Genomic DNA, 16074 nt, shown 5'->3' on the forward strand with positions numbered 1-16074 from the left:
TAGAAGGGAGCATTAAAATCCTGATACCTGTTCTGTTGGCCTTCCTGTTCATGTTCATGTGAGCCTTGTTAATCTTCCCGTCATTGTTCTCAGGTGATCTGAAGCACATCACCAAACTGAAGCCATGGGGCCTTTTTGAAGTTTTGGTGGAGAAATACGAGTGGTCCCAAGACGAGGCAGCTGCATTCACAGACTTCTTATTACCTATGCTGGAACTGAACCCTGAGAAGAGAGCTACAGCAGCACAGTGTCTCAGGCACCCCTGGCTCAACTCCTAGATGTATTGGCCCTATAACTGGGTTTACAGCATAATATATACACACCTAGATGTCCCAGCTGCCCCTTCCCTCTCCTCCCAGGTCAATTTTTTCCTTGTTGATTTTCAGAGTGAAGCTTCTCCTTGAGGGCTTTTGAGATTTTAGATAAATCTAACCGTTCATGTGAGTTTGTGTACTCGACTCAGTGGGGACTATTGTCAGCCAGTGGGCGTCCAATATGTTTTGCTGTGATTGGAGTTTGCCAAAGAGTTTTTACAGGAATGTGAAATGACCCCTGACTCTCTTCCTTACTCAATTACCTAACCCTGAAGGTGTGGGGAAATCTCCATTGGGACACACTCCCTTAACTATATTGCCGTCATCCCAAGGGGGATGTGAAGAGCTGTGAATCCCTCCTTAGCTCACTGACTCTGGGAGTCATTTTCTTAGTGCACATCCAGTTGCTGACAGTAAGAGGAGAAATGGCAGATGGCACCAAGGTGGTAGCTCCATGTGGAGCACTGAACTCGACTCGACTCATTCCTAAGGTGTCTGCTCTGCTGCTTGGGTAACTTTCTTTTTTTCTCGTTATTCTTTTCAGGAGTACTTTTCTCTAGTTTTAGACATTTAATCCTTTGAAACTACTTCTTTTGAACTGTGTATCTCTTTTTTTAGCACCATTTTTTTTGTCCCCTCCATGTTCACTTGGGTTTCTGAGCCCCGTGAAATAAGCTGCTCTCCAAAGCCGTAGCATGTGAACCCAAGTAAGTTTCACATGGAAAATAAAGGCAGCCAACCTTTGTAGAGGTCACTGTCTCTTTACAAGTATGGCTCTATGCATTTGTTGGCTGCAGAGGGGCAGCCAGGTTGCCCAAGCTCAGTGCCCAACATGCAGCCCCAGGCAATATGGGGCTTGCCAACAGTGTACAGTGGCCCAAAAGGCATTTGACGATGGCATGGTTTCTGCTACAAAAGCCAGGAGGTGATCCAGCCTGTGGCAGACCACTTTTTCCATAGGTCTCCCTTATGCCCCCAGGGGCCTTGTTGGCCTTGTGTGAAATTGTCTTTTTAGGAGAGAGCAGTTACGTTTTCAGTCTGGAAAAACAGGATATGTTCTTCCTTTTCAACAATAAGGAAAGGTAATATTGGGGGCTGTCTTTCCAACTGTACCCAGACTATCAATCACCCTATTTCCAAAGGTTAATGAATGTAATGATATATATACCCTGTTAACTGTCCAAGGTGCTGGGCTCTAGAAATTCCCTTTCGAATAGAATTTCTTCCTATGTATTAACAGCAGAACAAATAATCTAGGGGAACAGAGTAGTCTGAATCTTCCCCACCTACCCCTAGAGATGAAGTGTCAAATTCTGTTCTCCAGAATCATTACAGCCATTGTTGCTCAGCAGAGAATATACAACGCAAGCTTGTAAAACTTCTAGGAAAAGGGGTTAGTTGTGACTGACTCTTGTAGGCTTTTTATTTTATTAGAAAGATATGTAACTCTTGCTAGTTTTACAATGAGTATCTCCTAGGTTTTCCCAGGTTTGTTTTTTTAAATCCCCAGCATCTTGCTCAAATGTAAGGTTTGGAGACTTCCCATGGACCAAATAGGCCTTTGAGATTGCAAAATTCTCCCAGGCTGGAAACTGCTGGAGGACTCAGAATTGAAGGCACTCTGAGGGACAATTCAATGCAAAAGCTACCAGCAGGAAAACACTCTTCTTGGTTGTTTTCTCTTGGCAGAAATCCCAGTTTATAGTCATCTTAAACCCTCTTTATCCTTTTCAAAAAAAATCTGGTGCAGTTTTATTTCACTTTATCTTAAATGGAAGTTTAACCATCATACCTCCTTCACTTTGGAATTTGGCTGCACTGTCATATTATACCTGACTGAGGCTTTTGCAAAATTTGTGCTGCATGTCCATTTAGGAGATCTTAAGCAATGTTCTCTTTGTACAATCTTAAGATGAAAAGGAAAAGGTTCCAATAGTTTTAAATGATACTCCTGTTATCTAAAGTATCGTCCTCACCTCCAAGAAGCACTTCATTGCTTGACTGTAAAGATCGAAATAGAATGTATAAATACATACTTTCTTTTTGAATACTGTGAAAACTTGCTGGCAGGGAGAATTGCATCAACATCTTGCCTACCTGAATGGAACAAAATGCTCCTAGGTGTGGGGGCTGAATCTCGTGGGTTTTGATATAGGTTCCCCTCCACCGAAGAAGGCTGCTGCCACCTCTTTTGCACTAAGAGAGAAGTTCTGGGATAATACAAGAGGTAGCTTGTCAGGATCGCCTACATATTTGGGGGCTCACATTGGATTCACTCAACTTCCAAATTGCCATAAAGTGCTCACTAACAGATTTGTACTTGTTTTGTCGTTCTAAAACCTGAAGGAAAAAAATACATTTTTATTCTTTCTATTGGGTGCATTGTCTTTTTTTCTTTGTAAATGCAGCAGCACAATAAACAGGTTATTAAATAATCCACAGGTACTTTTGATATGCTGTCTATATTCATCCACAGGTTTCGTACAGTAGAGCCTCTTATCTGAACAGGCTGTGAGACAGTGAGAAGCTTAAATTAAATCCAAGCACTGTTGTGTTATGGGGATATAGTGATCTAGTTGCATGGCTGCAGGGCAGGAAAAGGAAACAAAGAATATTGGTGGCTGATGAGTTCAGGAAATGGTGGTCTGCTTTTAGACTGCTGGAGAAAAGATGATGAAATTAATTCTTGAAAGTATAAACCACAATGCATAATTGATCAGACATTTCATTATCATGGTCTAAGTTAAGATTTACATTACAATACTAGCAGTTTTTTTTCTAACTCTGTATCATCTTAATGCAATACTGAGATGTTTGAATTGTCCCAGATAATTAACCATAAAGAGAAATCCAGTTAATACTCTTGGGTTTCAGAGTAGATCTGTTTAGCATAATCTTATCATTTGAGCTTATTTCTAATACGCTCTGTGCAGTGGACAGAGCATACTGCAGAAATGCATTACCAACTACTAGCATGTTTTGCTTGTTCTGTGGTTCTTTTGGTATCTTAGTGGGATATTTGAGAAGGGTAAGGGAGGGGAGGGTTAGCTTTGTGGCTGATGTCTGGGACCTGTTTATAGACCTATTCTCCTTGGGTACCAGTATTACTGCATCTTGTTGGAACTGCTAATTTTTGCTGCAGATTTCTTTCATCTATGCTTTACGGAAAACCTCAGGCTACACTGAACATAAGAACAGAATAAAAGACGAAATTTGGAAAACTGCAAGCAACTGCACACCTAATGAGATATTCTCCATGGTCAGCACCTCTCCTTGATGCACAGCAAACTCATGACTGGAAGGACGTTTCACGATCACTCTGTAGTGCAGGATAGAAAGTCATTCTTCAAAGAAGGAAGTCTACTATCCTCCTGGGCATGCCAGTCATTGGGCCTCAGTTACTTTTGTGGCTTTCCACTCTGGCTTCATGTAAACAAAGGAGGGAACAGATTACTTCACATAGGCTGCTGTTACTTATTATATGCCTGCATTGTCTCTTGATTGATTGGATCCCTCAGTTAAAAGAGAATGTCATGAATATGTTGATTCTTGCATAGCAGATCTTCAGTTAAAGAATATTTGGGTATAGTTCTTGGCAAAGGCAAAGGTTTTGAGAATCTAGTAGGTGATCTTTCCACAGAAAGATGGGTTAATTTTACAAAAGGAGTCCTCACTCTCTCCCCCCCCCCCCTTTGAGGTGCCTTTGGTTTTGTGTCATAGCACAATTGAATGTCTGCAGGCAATAAAAGTCTGGGAGCCTGTATCAAGCAGCCTTCTGGACTTCACCGTCATAGTTGGAATGTGTATGTCGCCCACTTCAATCAAGGCACACTTGAGGTTGTTTGTCTTCATTCATTTCCTTCTTCTGCAAGACAAAAAACACAACATTCAACAAATGGTGACCCTGAAAAGTATCCAGGCCTCATGACTAATATTTAAGGAGCCCTTGTTTCATGGCCCAAAAGAGTGTTATGATATGCACATGAGCCCACACTTACTCAGGGAGGGGAGAAGGTGTGTGATGTGCAGCTTGAACCTCTAGTACTAAATTGAAAGCCATCACTAGCCATGATTATATATGAAAAAAGGATGTCACTCCCTTTCTGTATTTGCAATTTGCGCTTGCAGTTAATGAGAACTGGCTCAATTTAGTACCCAATGTACCAATAAGGACTGCACTGGCAGTGTATCGGCTTCATCACAACTGACTAGACCTGAATTCCATGGATGAGCAGGGCTTTGAAGGATGATGGGCAATGAGGAAAAGATAGATCATCTCTCCACAGGGCTATTGCGGTGCTGTTTAGTATCTAGCAAACATAAATATTTAAGGGGCGAATCATACCTACACCTGCTAGAAGCTTGCTTGGAGTTGTATACATAGGCTTGAGTTTTTGGCATTCATGCAGAAACATTTGCATTACAGGCTGTTTTTCAGGGATATAGTTATGCAGAAGCCTTGACATGTGCACCCTTCACGTAAGCCCCCTCTTTTAAATCCTTGGTTTCTCCATGTACCATGGCACAAGGACTGAGCTCCCCACCACCACATGATGAAGCAACTATGCTCAAGTCAAGCAGGTGTGGTCAGTACCTGGATGGGAGGCAAGCTGGATACTATTTGCCAGCTGGAGTTTCACCATGGAAGAAAGGCTGGATATAAAGGTAATAATTGAAATAAACTCAAATTGCCCACTGCAGTTACTGTTCCTGCATGAGCACACATCTGGGTAAGCTATGCAGTTAAGCACAGCTCGGAACCACCATTCCCTCATCATATCCCATAGTCCTGGCACTTCTGAATGCATGCCTAATGCTATCCTACAAGGTACTGGTCGGGTGGAGGGTGGTGTCTGCCCTGAGAGATTCCATATACACAATAGGATCACCTTTATTATCCACTTGGAAGTCAGATGGAAGGAGATTGTCTTGCCGGTTGCCAAGCACAAACGCCAAGAAGGAGAGAATGAAGGCGTCCAGGATCCCAATGATGCAGAGGATGTATGCCCAGCGCACTGTGCACACCCCCAGTGTGTATTTGTCAGTCTTCTCGCCACACATACGTTTCACCTCAGGTGAGTCCCAGCCATCAGGGTAGAGCAGGCAGCCTATTGACAAGCCTGCACCTGCAGGGAAAGATACTTTGCATTAATAAGATTTCCAAACAGATGACTGCAGGCATCTTGTCTCATTCAGGATGTTTGCATAGTGCAAGAAGGTTTTCGAACATAATCTTGGTTCCAGTAATGTCTTTCAAATCTCTCCCAGAAATTGTGGGATGGAGGGGGAAGAGAGGCTGAATGAAAAGAGAGCCAAACGACACAAAGGGAGTGCTTTTGCTCAGTGTTGCATCAATGGTGTCACAAGGCAGAATCTCTTGCAAACTGCCACTCATCTCCACAGCATGGAGAAGGTCATTGCCATTCAGCATCTTCCTTTGATGGGCACAGTTCTATGTTAGCTTAACAAATGTGTGGAAGCAATTTTCAGCACCAGGTCCTTCACTACAGAGTAACCACACCCCAACCTCATGCATCTAAGACTAGGAAGAAGGCTGCTAGATATGGATTATCATTGTAGTAGGCACCTTGTTTTTCTGGAATATAACATATATGCCTCATGCAGTCTACTGTTTCTCTTAAGTGCACATGCATATAGTTTGCCTGTGACACCAGCATATTATATCTCGTACATTTAAGTGGTATGGTTGTAACATCTCTAAAAAATAAGTCTTGTTGGAGTTTCTTTGCTGAGAGATGTACTTTTGCATCATTTCTTTGTTCCCTTGGCAACACTTCAGTTCCAGGATCTTGAATGCAAAATTACTTCCCTTGGGACCACTTGCATTATTTATGACAACTTTATTTAGATATCTGAGATAACACATTGCCACAGATAAACGCAGAAGATGCTTTACACATTACAAAAGGGATCAGTGAATTGTTCTTCAGCAGTGCCTGGGGCCACATCCATCATAGGAAGCTGCAGTGTGAGGACCAAGTCCTCTGCAAGCACAGCAGCATCTTCACTGCTGAGTTGTGCCGCTGCAATAACTAATGTAGATCCCTTTTGTAATATAATCCTGTCTAAAGAGGGATGCAGAATGGTGGTCGCAGTGCATTCATGTGTTTTTACAACACTGCACAGATTTTCTAAGCCAATGGGAGATCCCCAGATTCAAGATGTTACTGGCTTTATTTCACCTGTAGTAATTGTGTTAGGGCATTTTATCTACTCTACAGATATGGTTTAGCTAATCTGATGGACTGGTCAAGTTCTGCTCCTTAGAGAATCCAGTAATAGCTCTGTGAAAAAGAACCGTGGATTTTTCTTGGCACCTCGTCTAACATTGAATTACATTAATCTTTGGGGGAAACTATGAAAGGATTAAAACAGTAATATGCACTTGTGGTGTTCCTATTCCTTTTGAAATAGAATCCAAGAGCTGAATGGGACTGACAGTCAGCCTAGCTGGCCTGTAGCAAAGACAGACAAGCCACTAATGAGATATCTACAGATCATTAACCTCTCCTACAAGGAGAACAGAAGCTGCTAATGGAGCAAAAAGCTCAAGATGACTCATCCAAACAAACCAAGCTGTAAACAACCAAATAAGCCAGGATTACTGCAGAAGTATGGAATAGGGTTCATTTATGTAGCATTGCTGTTCTGAATTAGACTTGTTTAAGTGCTTCTGTTGTCATGGAATCATTATTTGTATATTAACACAAGCCCTTCTGGGCTGCACAAGCATTTTTCATCACTGGCATGTGTGGTAGAAAAAGCATCCAGTAAAGCTCTGTTAATATCCATTGTGAATGTTTTTTCTGTGACATGCAGCAATTGATGCTCTAAAGCAGCCACATGGTCATAGTTACAGTACTTTGATATACTACTATACACCAGTGCACCAAGAGACAGTATAACCTCTGTTGCAGAGCATTCTTTCATAACAGTAATAAATGTGCTGCCTTCTGTCTTCCTTGCTTACAGACACAATTGATCTCTGCTGCTAGGAATTGTGATAGCCTAGACTACAATGCCATAACATGATGATGACAACTCTCTGGCACTGCTTTGTCCCTAGGATGGACTTTATAAAGAAAGAAAACTGATTAATTAGCTTCCCATAAGCTTCCTCTTCATTATAACCCGCATCCCTTCCTGTCTTAGATCATAGTTGGTGTTTCTGCTAGGACTTCTGCTTAATGTGCCATGCACAGTTTGATTTGACCTTCTCTCCCAGATTACACTGAAATGTATAAATGTTATCTTTCCAGAAAGCAGAGGTTCATTCTTCACACCCTGAGATCTCAGACAATTCTGTAAGTCTTTGGTAAATAATTTCAATGACCCTCCAGTTCAGAATAAATGGGTTCACTGGTCATGTATGGGATTAAGATACTAAACCGGTAAGATGAAGAGTCATACATTGTTTAAATAGTCTCCTACAGTTATGCAAGTGGGTATCATAAAATAGATCAATGCTGCTATTTGGCATCTTTCTTGGCAGCCAATATGGCAACATGAAACATGAAATTTTGCACATGAAATCATTAAACACACACATCCCCCTGCTTACCCATCCCTTTTTTTTTTTGGTCACTGTGAGACACTTGCGGGCCTTTTCAAGCCTCTGACTCCTAAGCTTTGGAGACAGCTGGAAACAGAGGCTTCCCTTATTCTTATCATTATTATTAATTACATTTGTATACTGCCCTATACCCTCAGGTCTTGGGGCGGTTCACAGGATAAAATCAGAATATAAAACCACAAAATACAGTGTTGTTCATCTTGGTTTATGCCACCAATGTCTCCCACCAAATATATCTTCCACCTGTTACTCTGCAGGTATTACTCTGCAGGTAATATAAGAAGGCTATCAACATTTCTCACTGGTATAAATATTTCAAAAGGTTTCAAGTGGCTTGATTATATGTCAACTTCTTCTGTCTGTAGAATTGCACAGACCTAGCAGGACTGAGTCTGGATGGCTAAAAGCTTCACCAAATCCTAGCTGTGCCTTCTCTTGGACATTGCCATTACTAGCAGGGCTTAATTAGGCAGTCACTCTTATTCATTACGTAAACACCAGATTAAACAGGATAATCTACGGAGAGTAGAAAGTTGACTGTAGTCCACGAAAGCTTATGCCATAATGAATTTGTTTGTCTTTGAGGTGCCACAAGACTTCATCGTTTGCACTGCAATAGACTAACCTGCCATCTGGAAATTTAAGACAAAAAGGTGCCTATGGAAGACTTCACATATTGCATATTTAAGTGTACGTTCAAAAATAAGAAAATATGAATTGTACAAGGATTCACTTGCCATCATATGAAGCATATAGGTGCACTGATCAGGGAGCAATGATTGGCTGCAGTGACAATTTAGGGTTTGCATCCATGTAATCTGGGCAACCACTTGTATAAGAAGTTGGAAATGCTTTATTTAAGGAACTCATATATACATCGCAAAACCAATTTCACTTACCATCTTATGTACTGGGAGTTTCAACAGCAAATTTAATATTCCGAAACCTGGTTTGTGTTGGTGCCAATGTAGCGTGAATCCAAAATGGCCACCGGCAGATTTGAACTATATCTACACAGGTGGCCTTTGGAAAACAGAGGCAAAGAGCTACGTTGTCCCCAATATGATATTGCTTGGCCCTGAGGCTACTCCCATTAGTGCAGGTGTGTGACTCTTACAAGAGTGTCTTCCCCTCTCCCTCCAGGTCCCCTAAGCCCCACTCACATGCTGCCAGCTGCATCCAAGCGCACACCTTGAAGACAGTGGCTGCGTTGCAGAAGAAGAAGAGGCTGAAGCAGAAGATGCAGCCAATGATGAGGAAGGTTGAGATGCCCACAAAGAACATGGCCGTTTTGAAGGCACTTGAGGGGATGGTGCCAAAGTCCAGCGGGCTGCCCTTGCAGATGAGTTCCCCTGTAAGGGCATTGCCAATGCAGTAGGAGAAAAGGCCAAAGTAGCCAGCCTGTGGTGTGTCAATGCTGTCCCCGATCCAGTAGGGCTGGATGAAAGTCACCACCATGATCACAGCAAAGCAGAGGGTGAACAGGGCCCACAGGACCCCCATGGCTCGGGCATTCCTCACATAGTTGGTGTGGTAGATTTTTGCTGCCTCCTGGGCTGGGAGCATCTTCCCCATGGCGACTCCTAGGGTGGGTTGTTTCTTCTAGGAAACAGGTGGTAAGGGTCAGCACTGGACAGGGGTCCTAGGAGGTGAAAGTCAGACGCTCAGCAAGCTGGCTGCTTCCTTACGCCAGGAAATGGGAGGGGGAGCAGCGGGTAGATGCTCTGGAGCTGCGGAATTGGGGCTGCAGGCTCAGCTTCCCAATCCTAGACGGTACTTCAGGGCTCTGGGAATAGCTCTAGACTCAGACCCTTCCCGGGCTTCAGACGCCGGGTCTCCAGAATGCCTGTTAAGTTTCTGTTCTGATCTGCTCCCTGAGAGCCTGCGAGAGCCTGAAGGTTACTTAGCCGTGGCTCCTCCTCCTTCTTTTCCCGGATCTCCCGGTTTCTAAGCGGCGGCTGCCACATGCCCTTCAAAGGGAAGCTCCTCCCTGCTGTTGCTTCCCCGGGTTCTCTCTTCCGCGCTCTGCTTCAGCACCACGGACAGCGGCCGGCAGAGAAAGCCAAGGGGAGAGAAGGGAATGGAAGGCGAGTAGAGCGAGGGGGCAGGAGGCAGGCTGCAACAGCTGCGCACAGCACGAATATACACTAAACTGGACGAGGCGGGGATACAATCCGATCCGGGTGTAGGACGGGGACGAATGGCAATTTTGAACATCGGTTTATGCCTTTGGCATCCAAGTGGGGACAGTGGTTTTCCAGGCTTTCATCAGCCACTTCCTCCAGGACTAACTGAAGCTTAGTAGGGTTTTATCAATGAATTGTTCATTATTTTCTTGATTAACCCATTATAATTCTGACTCCCTCAGAGCCCAAGTGCTCATACCTGATGTAATGCAAAAGAATGCTAGCTGCTCTCTATTCGCTATATAAAATGCATTCATTTCAGTAGCCCCTGAATCACAACACTTCATATTCTGTGATTTGAGGAGGTGTTCTGCAAGGATGGAGACAACTTTCCAAGGTAGCTACATTTTTGCGTTTTTCAAGGTCTTTGGAATATTCAAAGGAAATGTAGTTGAAGCTTACGGTTAAAAGATGTTTTTATGAAAAAATCACAGCATTAGCTTAGCTTCTAAGACACTTTGTGTGTTAGACAGCTAAAGCTCCAGTATGCTCTCATTCTGCCATCTAGGTGAGTTTGTTTTCAGCAACTTTGCAGTGGCATGGATAATACAACTGTGGGTTGAGCAAGGAACAGGGTGAAGCAACCATAAAACCATATCTTCATTCCATCTTCATTCCATGCCATACCATGCCATTCCAAGGTTTGGAAGAGCTAGAAGCAAAGCAGAAAATGCTACCACCTCACCACTGAGCACCCACAGCACTCCCACCCACCTGCTCCTCCTCCATTGCACACCTGCAGCCAGGCACCCACCTACGCACCAGCTGCCACCTGTTGTTAGCAGGGGGAGGTTAAGCACACAGAAGGGGGGGGGAGGTCAGCAAGCACAGGCCATGCTTCACGGAGGCTGGGTCTGCCACCGCTCCCATCTTTCCAGAGCCTGTCACCCCAAGGAAACTGCCTCATCTCACCTCATGGATCGGCTAACCCTGGAAGTGACCCACAGTTTCATCCAGAATGATCCCACCCAAACTCATAACTATATATTATGTGTACCTGGTCCAATTCTCCTCTTCCTCCTCCCATGTGCCCCTGCACCTCCCCCAATCTGCTCTACAGAGTTGGGGGGAACCCAAAGCAGAGCTGGGGTGTGAAGTACAAGGGGCATACAGGGGAGGGTGGAAGAGGAAGTTCAGTTCAACAACTGGAAGTTTTCCTGCTTGAATTTCCCCTCTTAAAAATCAAATTGTCCCTCTGTGGGGCATGTGCCCCACATTGGGACCCACAAGTCTAAAGTGAAACTTACTTAACTGCTGAGAGCATTCAAAAAATCATCTCCCTGAACACCTGAGCCTGGCCTTGCAATCCAAAAAGTCCACACCTGTGCCCTGAGAAAGTTCCAGCAGACTGTATCTGTTACTGGACTCAAGGTGATTTCATATCTCAGGCTGTCTGAATAATAGCTCTGGGAAAGAGCAAGCCTTTCACACGTGCCTGCTGTTCCTTATGTTGGCAGTCCTGCTAGATATTCAAGAAGATGAAAGGGCCATGAAATGAGTAACAGTGAGCTTTTCTGTTGTTTTTACCCACTGGCAAGTTATCCTTTCCTCTGGAAGTATAAGCCTTCTGTGAAAGGTAAGAAGGGAGGACCTGCCCTACCAGATTCATGCCTGGTGTGATTATATCTGCTATATCCAAACATCTGCACACGTGCTCCAGTTCTTTCTGAGAGTGTAAACATGCAGGAATAGGCAGCTGTCCCATACAGTGATCAAACCTACAACCTTGGCATTAGCAGCACCATGTTCTAACCCCGTGGCTTTCAACCAGTGTGTCATGGTACCCTGGGGTGCCTTGAATGATGGTCAGGAGTGCCATTGACAACCCTGGCCCCTGGCCCTCTTTCCTTCCTTCCCTCCCTCCTCTGATGCCCTCTCTCATCTATGCTTCCCAAAGGCTTTCACAGCTGTTTGTTGCAGCAGCCATGGCTACAAGCTCCTCAGGCGAATGATGCCTTTGGCAGGGGGTGCTGTTGCTGGAGTAAGTAAGCAAGTGGGAAAGGGAGCCCAGCCAGCCACCAGCCCTCACTGTTGGGAATGGAGAGACAAGTTCCAGGCCCCTGAGGGGCAGTGTGAGGAAACACCTCTATTTGGGGCTGGGCAGTTCAGAGACCAGGGGCGGCGGCAGCAGCTGCCAAAGGACTCCCAAGGAGAAGTGGCTGAGGGAACAGTCCACAATGGAGGGAGTAGGGGCGAGGGGCTGCCAGCTCTGCAGGCAAGGGGTGACATAACTGGGCTCCTGAGCCCCACAGGGGTGCTTCAGAAAGAATGTAGTTGGTCAAGGGAGCCATGGACTCAAAAAGGTTGAAAACATCTGTTCTAACCAACAGAGCTATCGAGGCTGACTGCACATGATACTCTCCTGTGGCCTTGGCTGATTTTGACTGGCTTGTTTGTTTTTTCTTTATTTTTAACACACACAGCATTTTTCCATTACATGTACTCATATCTTTTGCAAGAAGGCACCCATGTGACTTTGAGGGTGGGCTTTATAAGTCTCAAACATACCACATTCTGGATTCTTGTCCTAGGTGCACCAGATCAAACCTTTGGCTTACTGCTAAGAAGCAATGAAGAGCCCTTGGGTTTTGTTGCTGCTGACACTTGCCTTGGCAGAGGCCTTTTCTAGCCAAAGAGGACTCATCTTGAATCTGGTAAGAGGTTACTGGGTACTCTTGCTGTACCCTTTCCAGAAGCATCCCTGATGCGAGGGATTTGCCATGTGTCTGGCTCTTGGGATTCTCTCTAGTATTGAAATTGCTACCCAGTCATGTAATTGGGAAAGACTTTTACGGGAGTTCTTCAGACACTTTGTTTGATTTATGCATATGATCCATTTCAGGATTCATTTCAGAAATGCTTTAGTTGCCCCAGTTCACTTTAGGAATAGGAGTATCCAACAAACACTTTGAGCATTAGGGGACTCTAGGATATCAGCATAAAAACCAGGGCACACAAGGTACCTTCCCGCATATATGGGAAGTTTCTTTTGTGAGGTTGAGGGATGATGACAACACAGTATCTCTAGTGGCAGCTTGGAAAGGACATGAGTGCAGCAGAATCAACTTTCTGTTACTTAAATATAAGGTCCATAAGATTCCATGAAATCCTCTATTCAGGGACTATAGACCTGTGAGAGCTGGTTTTGGCTTCAAGCTTTCGTATCACTCCCTTGGTTGGCTGGCTTTGTTCTCTGCTATGCTTTGGGAATGGATGGTGGTTCGTCTGGCCTTCATCTTCATGCTAAAGATAAAAGATAAAGGACTCCTGGGCGGTTAAGTCCAGTTAAAGGCGCCTATGGGGTTGCGGTATTCATCTCACATTCAGGTTGAGGAAGCCGGCGTTTGTCCACAGACAGCTTTCTGGGTCATGTGGCCAGCATAACTAAATTGCTTCTGGCACAACAGAACACTGTAACAAGTGCCAGAGTGCATGGAAACGCCATTTACCTTCCCACCACAGCAGTACCTATTTATCTACTTGCACTGGCATGCTTTTGAAGTGCTAGGTTGGCAGAAGCTGGGACAGAACAACGGGAGCTCTGTCATGGGGATTTGAACCACTGACCTTCTGATTGGCAAGCCCAAGAGACTCAGTGGTTTACACTACAGTGCCACCTGCGTCCATCTTCATGGGCATTTATCCTGTTGCTCACACCTTATCATGGCTACCTTATAGGAGAATGGAGAGCTATGTCTCAACAGTCTCCAATGCAAAAATGGATGCTGTCACAGAGGGAGTGGCCTAAGCCTGGCTCGTTGTGCAGACAAAGCAGCTGAGTTTCAGGAGTGCTCTCGGTGGGTAAGTGGCATTTCCTATTCCTTAGGAATGACTGGTGTTTCTTCTGGCCTTCATCTTCTTTGCTGGTGGCTTAAAAATGTCAGTGGAGATTCAGAAGAATGTCAAACAAGAAAGAAGAAACCAGCGGAGAGATGAATAGAGAGAAGTATTATGCTCATAATGATGGGCTGGGAAGATTAAGCTAAGCAGCAGAACCAAGGATAGAGGGAATGAGTATAAGTGAAGGATGAAGCAAAAGAAGAGAGCCGGGGAAGGTAATTACAACTGTGAACCTGAGAGATACTTAGGAAAGTGAAGGAGGATGTAGTGGTATTGGATGAAGTAATGAATTTTGGAGATGGTGAGAAGCTGAAAAGATTTGTGTGAGAGAGTGAACATGAGAAGCAGCAGAATTGAATTAGGGTTTTTTTAAAGTCATCTAGAAGAACCCATCACTCACTTTAAAGCAGCCTCATATATGTGGCAAATATTCTGAAGTGGGTATCAAATACAGTGAAAAGTGAGGAGTGCAGGATGATGTTCAAGCCTGGTCAGCTTAGCAGAATGGAGAAGACATTGTATACATAGCTTTTCCTCTAGTCAAGATGTGAATTCTGATCTACATCTTTGTATCTCTTGCAGCACCTTACTGGGATATACTACAGGTGTCCCTGTGAAAATGGATTAAGCTGTGAGGTTGACAGGACAATTATCGGGACTATCACCAACACCGACTATGGCATTTGTGAGGACCCAGCAAGAAAATTAAAAGTTGAGGAAAATCATTAAAGATGCACTTGCTCTCCTATTCTCCTCTGTGATGATTATTCCTCAATGTAATTCCTACCTCTGTACATACGTTGCAGTTTAATTGGCCACATGGTCCTTTCTGATGTCTCAGTGGAAGAAAGCAGCTGACACATGGGCACAGCACTCTGCATAAGGAACTCATTGGCAGAGTGAAGGAACGTAGCAAGCAGGTGCATGTGCATAGGACTCAGAGAGCAGAAACCAACATTTACAATATGAACACACACTCCTGTTCTCCTTCACACATCCATGCAGCAGTTATCATTGCCCAATATAATTCCAATGTCTGCACATATCTCACAAGTTTCTAAACTAATCCACACACCACCACAATTTGTTTAAATGGAAAATACTTCTAAATATACCCCTCATCCAACCTGCTAAAAGCCCTTATCTAACACAGAGCAGACATACTTTCTCAAAACACCCATATACATCAGTTCAGCACAGCATATTCATATCCATACTCTCAAACCTCTTTTGTCCATTCACATGAACCACACCATTTCGTTGAAAATAATTTTATTACTTACTATACCCTTTAGATTGCATTCTTTGGTCTGGCTCATGTACCCACTTTTAACCCAAATATGCATTTGAGGGCCTATTTCTTAATCTTTCACCATATACTTGCATGGTGATAATGCTCCTGTTGCAACCAACCTTGTACCAGGCCACAAGCTACTAGTGTGTCCAATTTAGAACATGAACCACACTGATTAGAAGCAACAACACTTTCAGCTACAAGCTTATTGGGCCCTATAAAGAAATTGTATTACACAGAGGGCCATCATTTAGATGAACCAACACTAAAGAATTTTGTGGCCAAGATTGTGTCTCACCTTTTATGTAGTTCACCTATCTGGGTTACCATTGCAGGGAGGAACTTGATGCATTTCAAAATAAACTCCTGCATGTGATGTTGGCACTGCCACACAGTACACCTGGAGCACTACTAAGGACTGAATCGGGTCTTCCCTCTATAAAGGCTTGTTTTTGTATTGGGGGGAAATATCATTGCAGCCAGAGCAACACATAACCCAAAGTTGTTTTTTCAGATTTGCAGAAAAGGGAAGGCTGGCTAAAATCTTGTAGAGGTCTGATGCAGAGTTATTCAATCTCCCCAGAAGTAATACTGATATTGTGTTTGGCGAAGATGCAAAAAAGACCTTGAATATACAAAAAAATGTAAATCCACCACTTGGTACAGTAAAATTAAAAGAGACCACAAAAGGGCTATGTACTTGCGAGAATTAACTCACACACACACACACACACCCCCCGGTAAGACATGCTTTCACCCAGCTCAGTTTTCAGACAATGCCTACTGAATATCTGACTGGGAGATATACTAACAAATATGTAAAAGGGTGCCTTTGTATATGTGGAT

At 43.9% G+C, this 16074-nt stretch overlaps 3 protein-coding genes across 3 annotated transcripts in view; 2 read left to right on the forward strand and 1 right to left on the reverse strand.

Moving 5' to 3' along the window:
• Positions 1-2755, forward strand: part of SRPK1 (SRSF protein kinase 1) — a 34855-nt gene extending 32100 nt beyond the window's left edge. The window contains exon 16 of the mRNA XM_083746075.1: positions 94-2755. Within this exon, the coding sequence (XP_083602201.1) occupies positions 94-278 (185 nt within the window). The 3' untranslated portion in view covers positions 279-2755. The remainder of the gene's footprint in view (positions 1-93) is intronic.
• LHFPL5 (LHFPL tetraspan subfamily member 5) lies at positions 1803-9863 on the reverse strand. Its single transcript, XM_083746076.1, has 3 exons — positions 9072-9863; positions 5204-5440; positions 1803-4179 (listed from the first exon to the last, which is right to left on the reverse strand). Exons 1-3 carry the CDS (start codon positions 9481-9483, stop codon positions 4163-4165), a joined length of 666 nt encoding a protein of 221 aa, XP_083602202.1. The 5' UTR covers positions 9484-9863; the 3' UTR covers positions 1803-4162.
• Positions 9864-9939: 76 nt separating this feature from the next.
• Positions 9940-14771, forward strand: CLPS (colipase). Its single transcript, XM_083746077.1, has 4 exons — positions 9940-10431; positions 12626-12748; positions 13773-13895; positions 14517-14771. Exons 2-4 carry the CDS (start codon positions 12665-12667, stop codon positions 14661-14663), a joined length of 354 nt encoding a protein of 117 aa, XP_083602203.1. The 5' UTR covers positions 9940-10431; positions 12626-12664; the 3' UTR covers positions 14664-14771.
• Positions 14772-16074: the final 1303 nt, after the last annotated feature.

Source organism: Podarcis gaigeae, assembly GCF_964106915.1.
Source record: "Podarcis gaigeae genome assembly, chromosome: 6".
Taxonomy (NCBI): domain Eukaryota; kingdom Metazoa; phylum Chordata; class Lepidosauria; order Squamata; family Lacertidae; genus Podarcis; species Podarcis gaigeae.

Coding starts and splice junctions, on each gene's coding strand:
- LHFPL5 (XM_083746076.1), bottom strand. CDS start 9,483: ATGGGGAAGATGCTCCCAGCCCAGGAGGCAGCAAAAATCTACCACACC. Junction 5,441..9,071: donor TTGGATGCAGCTGGCAGCAT/GTGAGTGGGGCT, acceptor CTTTCCCTGCAG/GTGCAGGCTTGTCAATAGGC.
- CLPS (XM_083746077.1), top strand. CDS start 12,665: ATGAAGAGCCCTTGGGTTTTGTTGCTGCTGACACTTGCCTTGGCAGAG. Junction 12,749..13,772: donor GAGGACTCATCTTGAATCTG/GTAAGAGGTTAC, acceptor GCTACCTTATAG/GAGAATGGAGAGCTATGTCT. Junction 13,896..14,516: donor TTCAGGAGTGCTCTCGGTGG/GTAAGTGGCATT, acceptor TATCTCTTGCAG/CACCTTACTGGGATATACTA.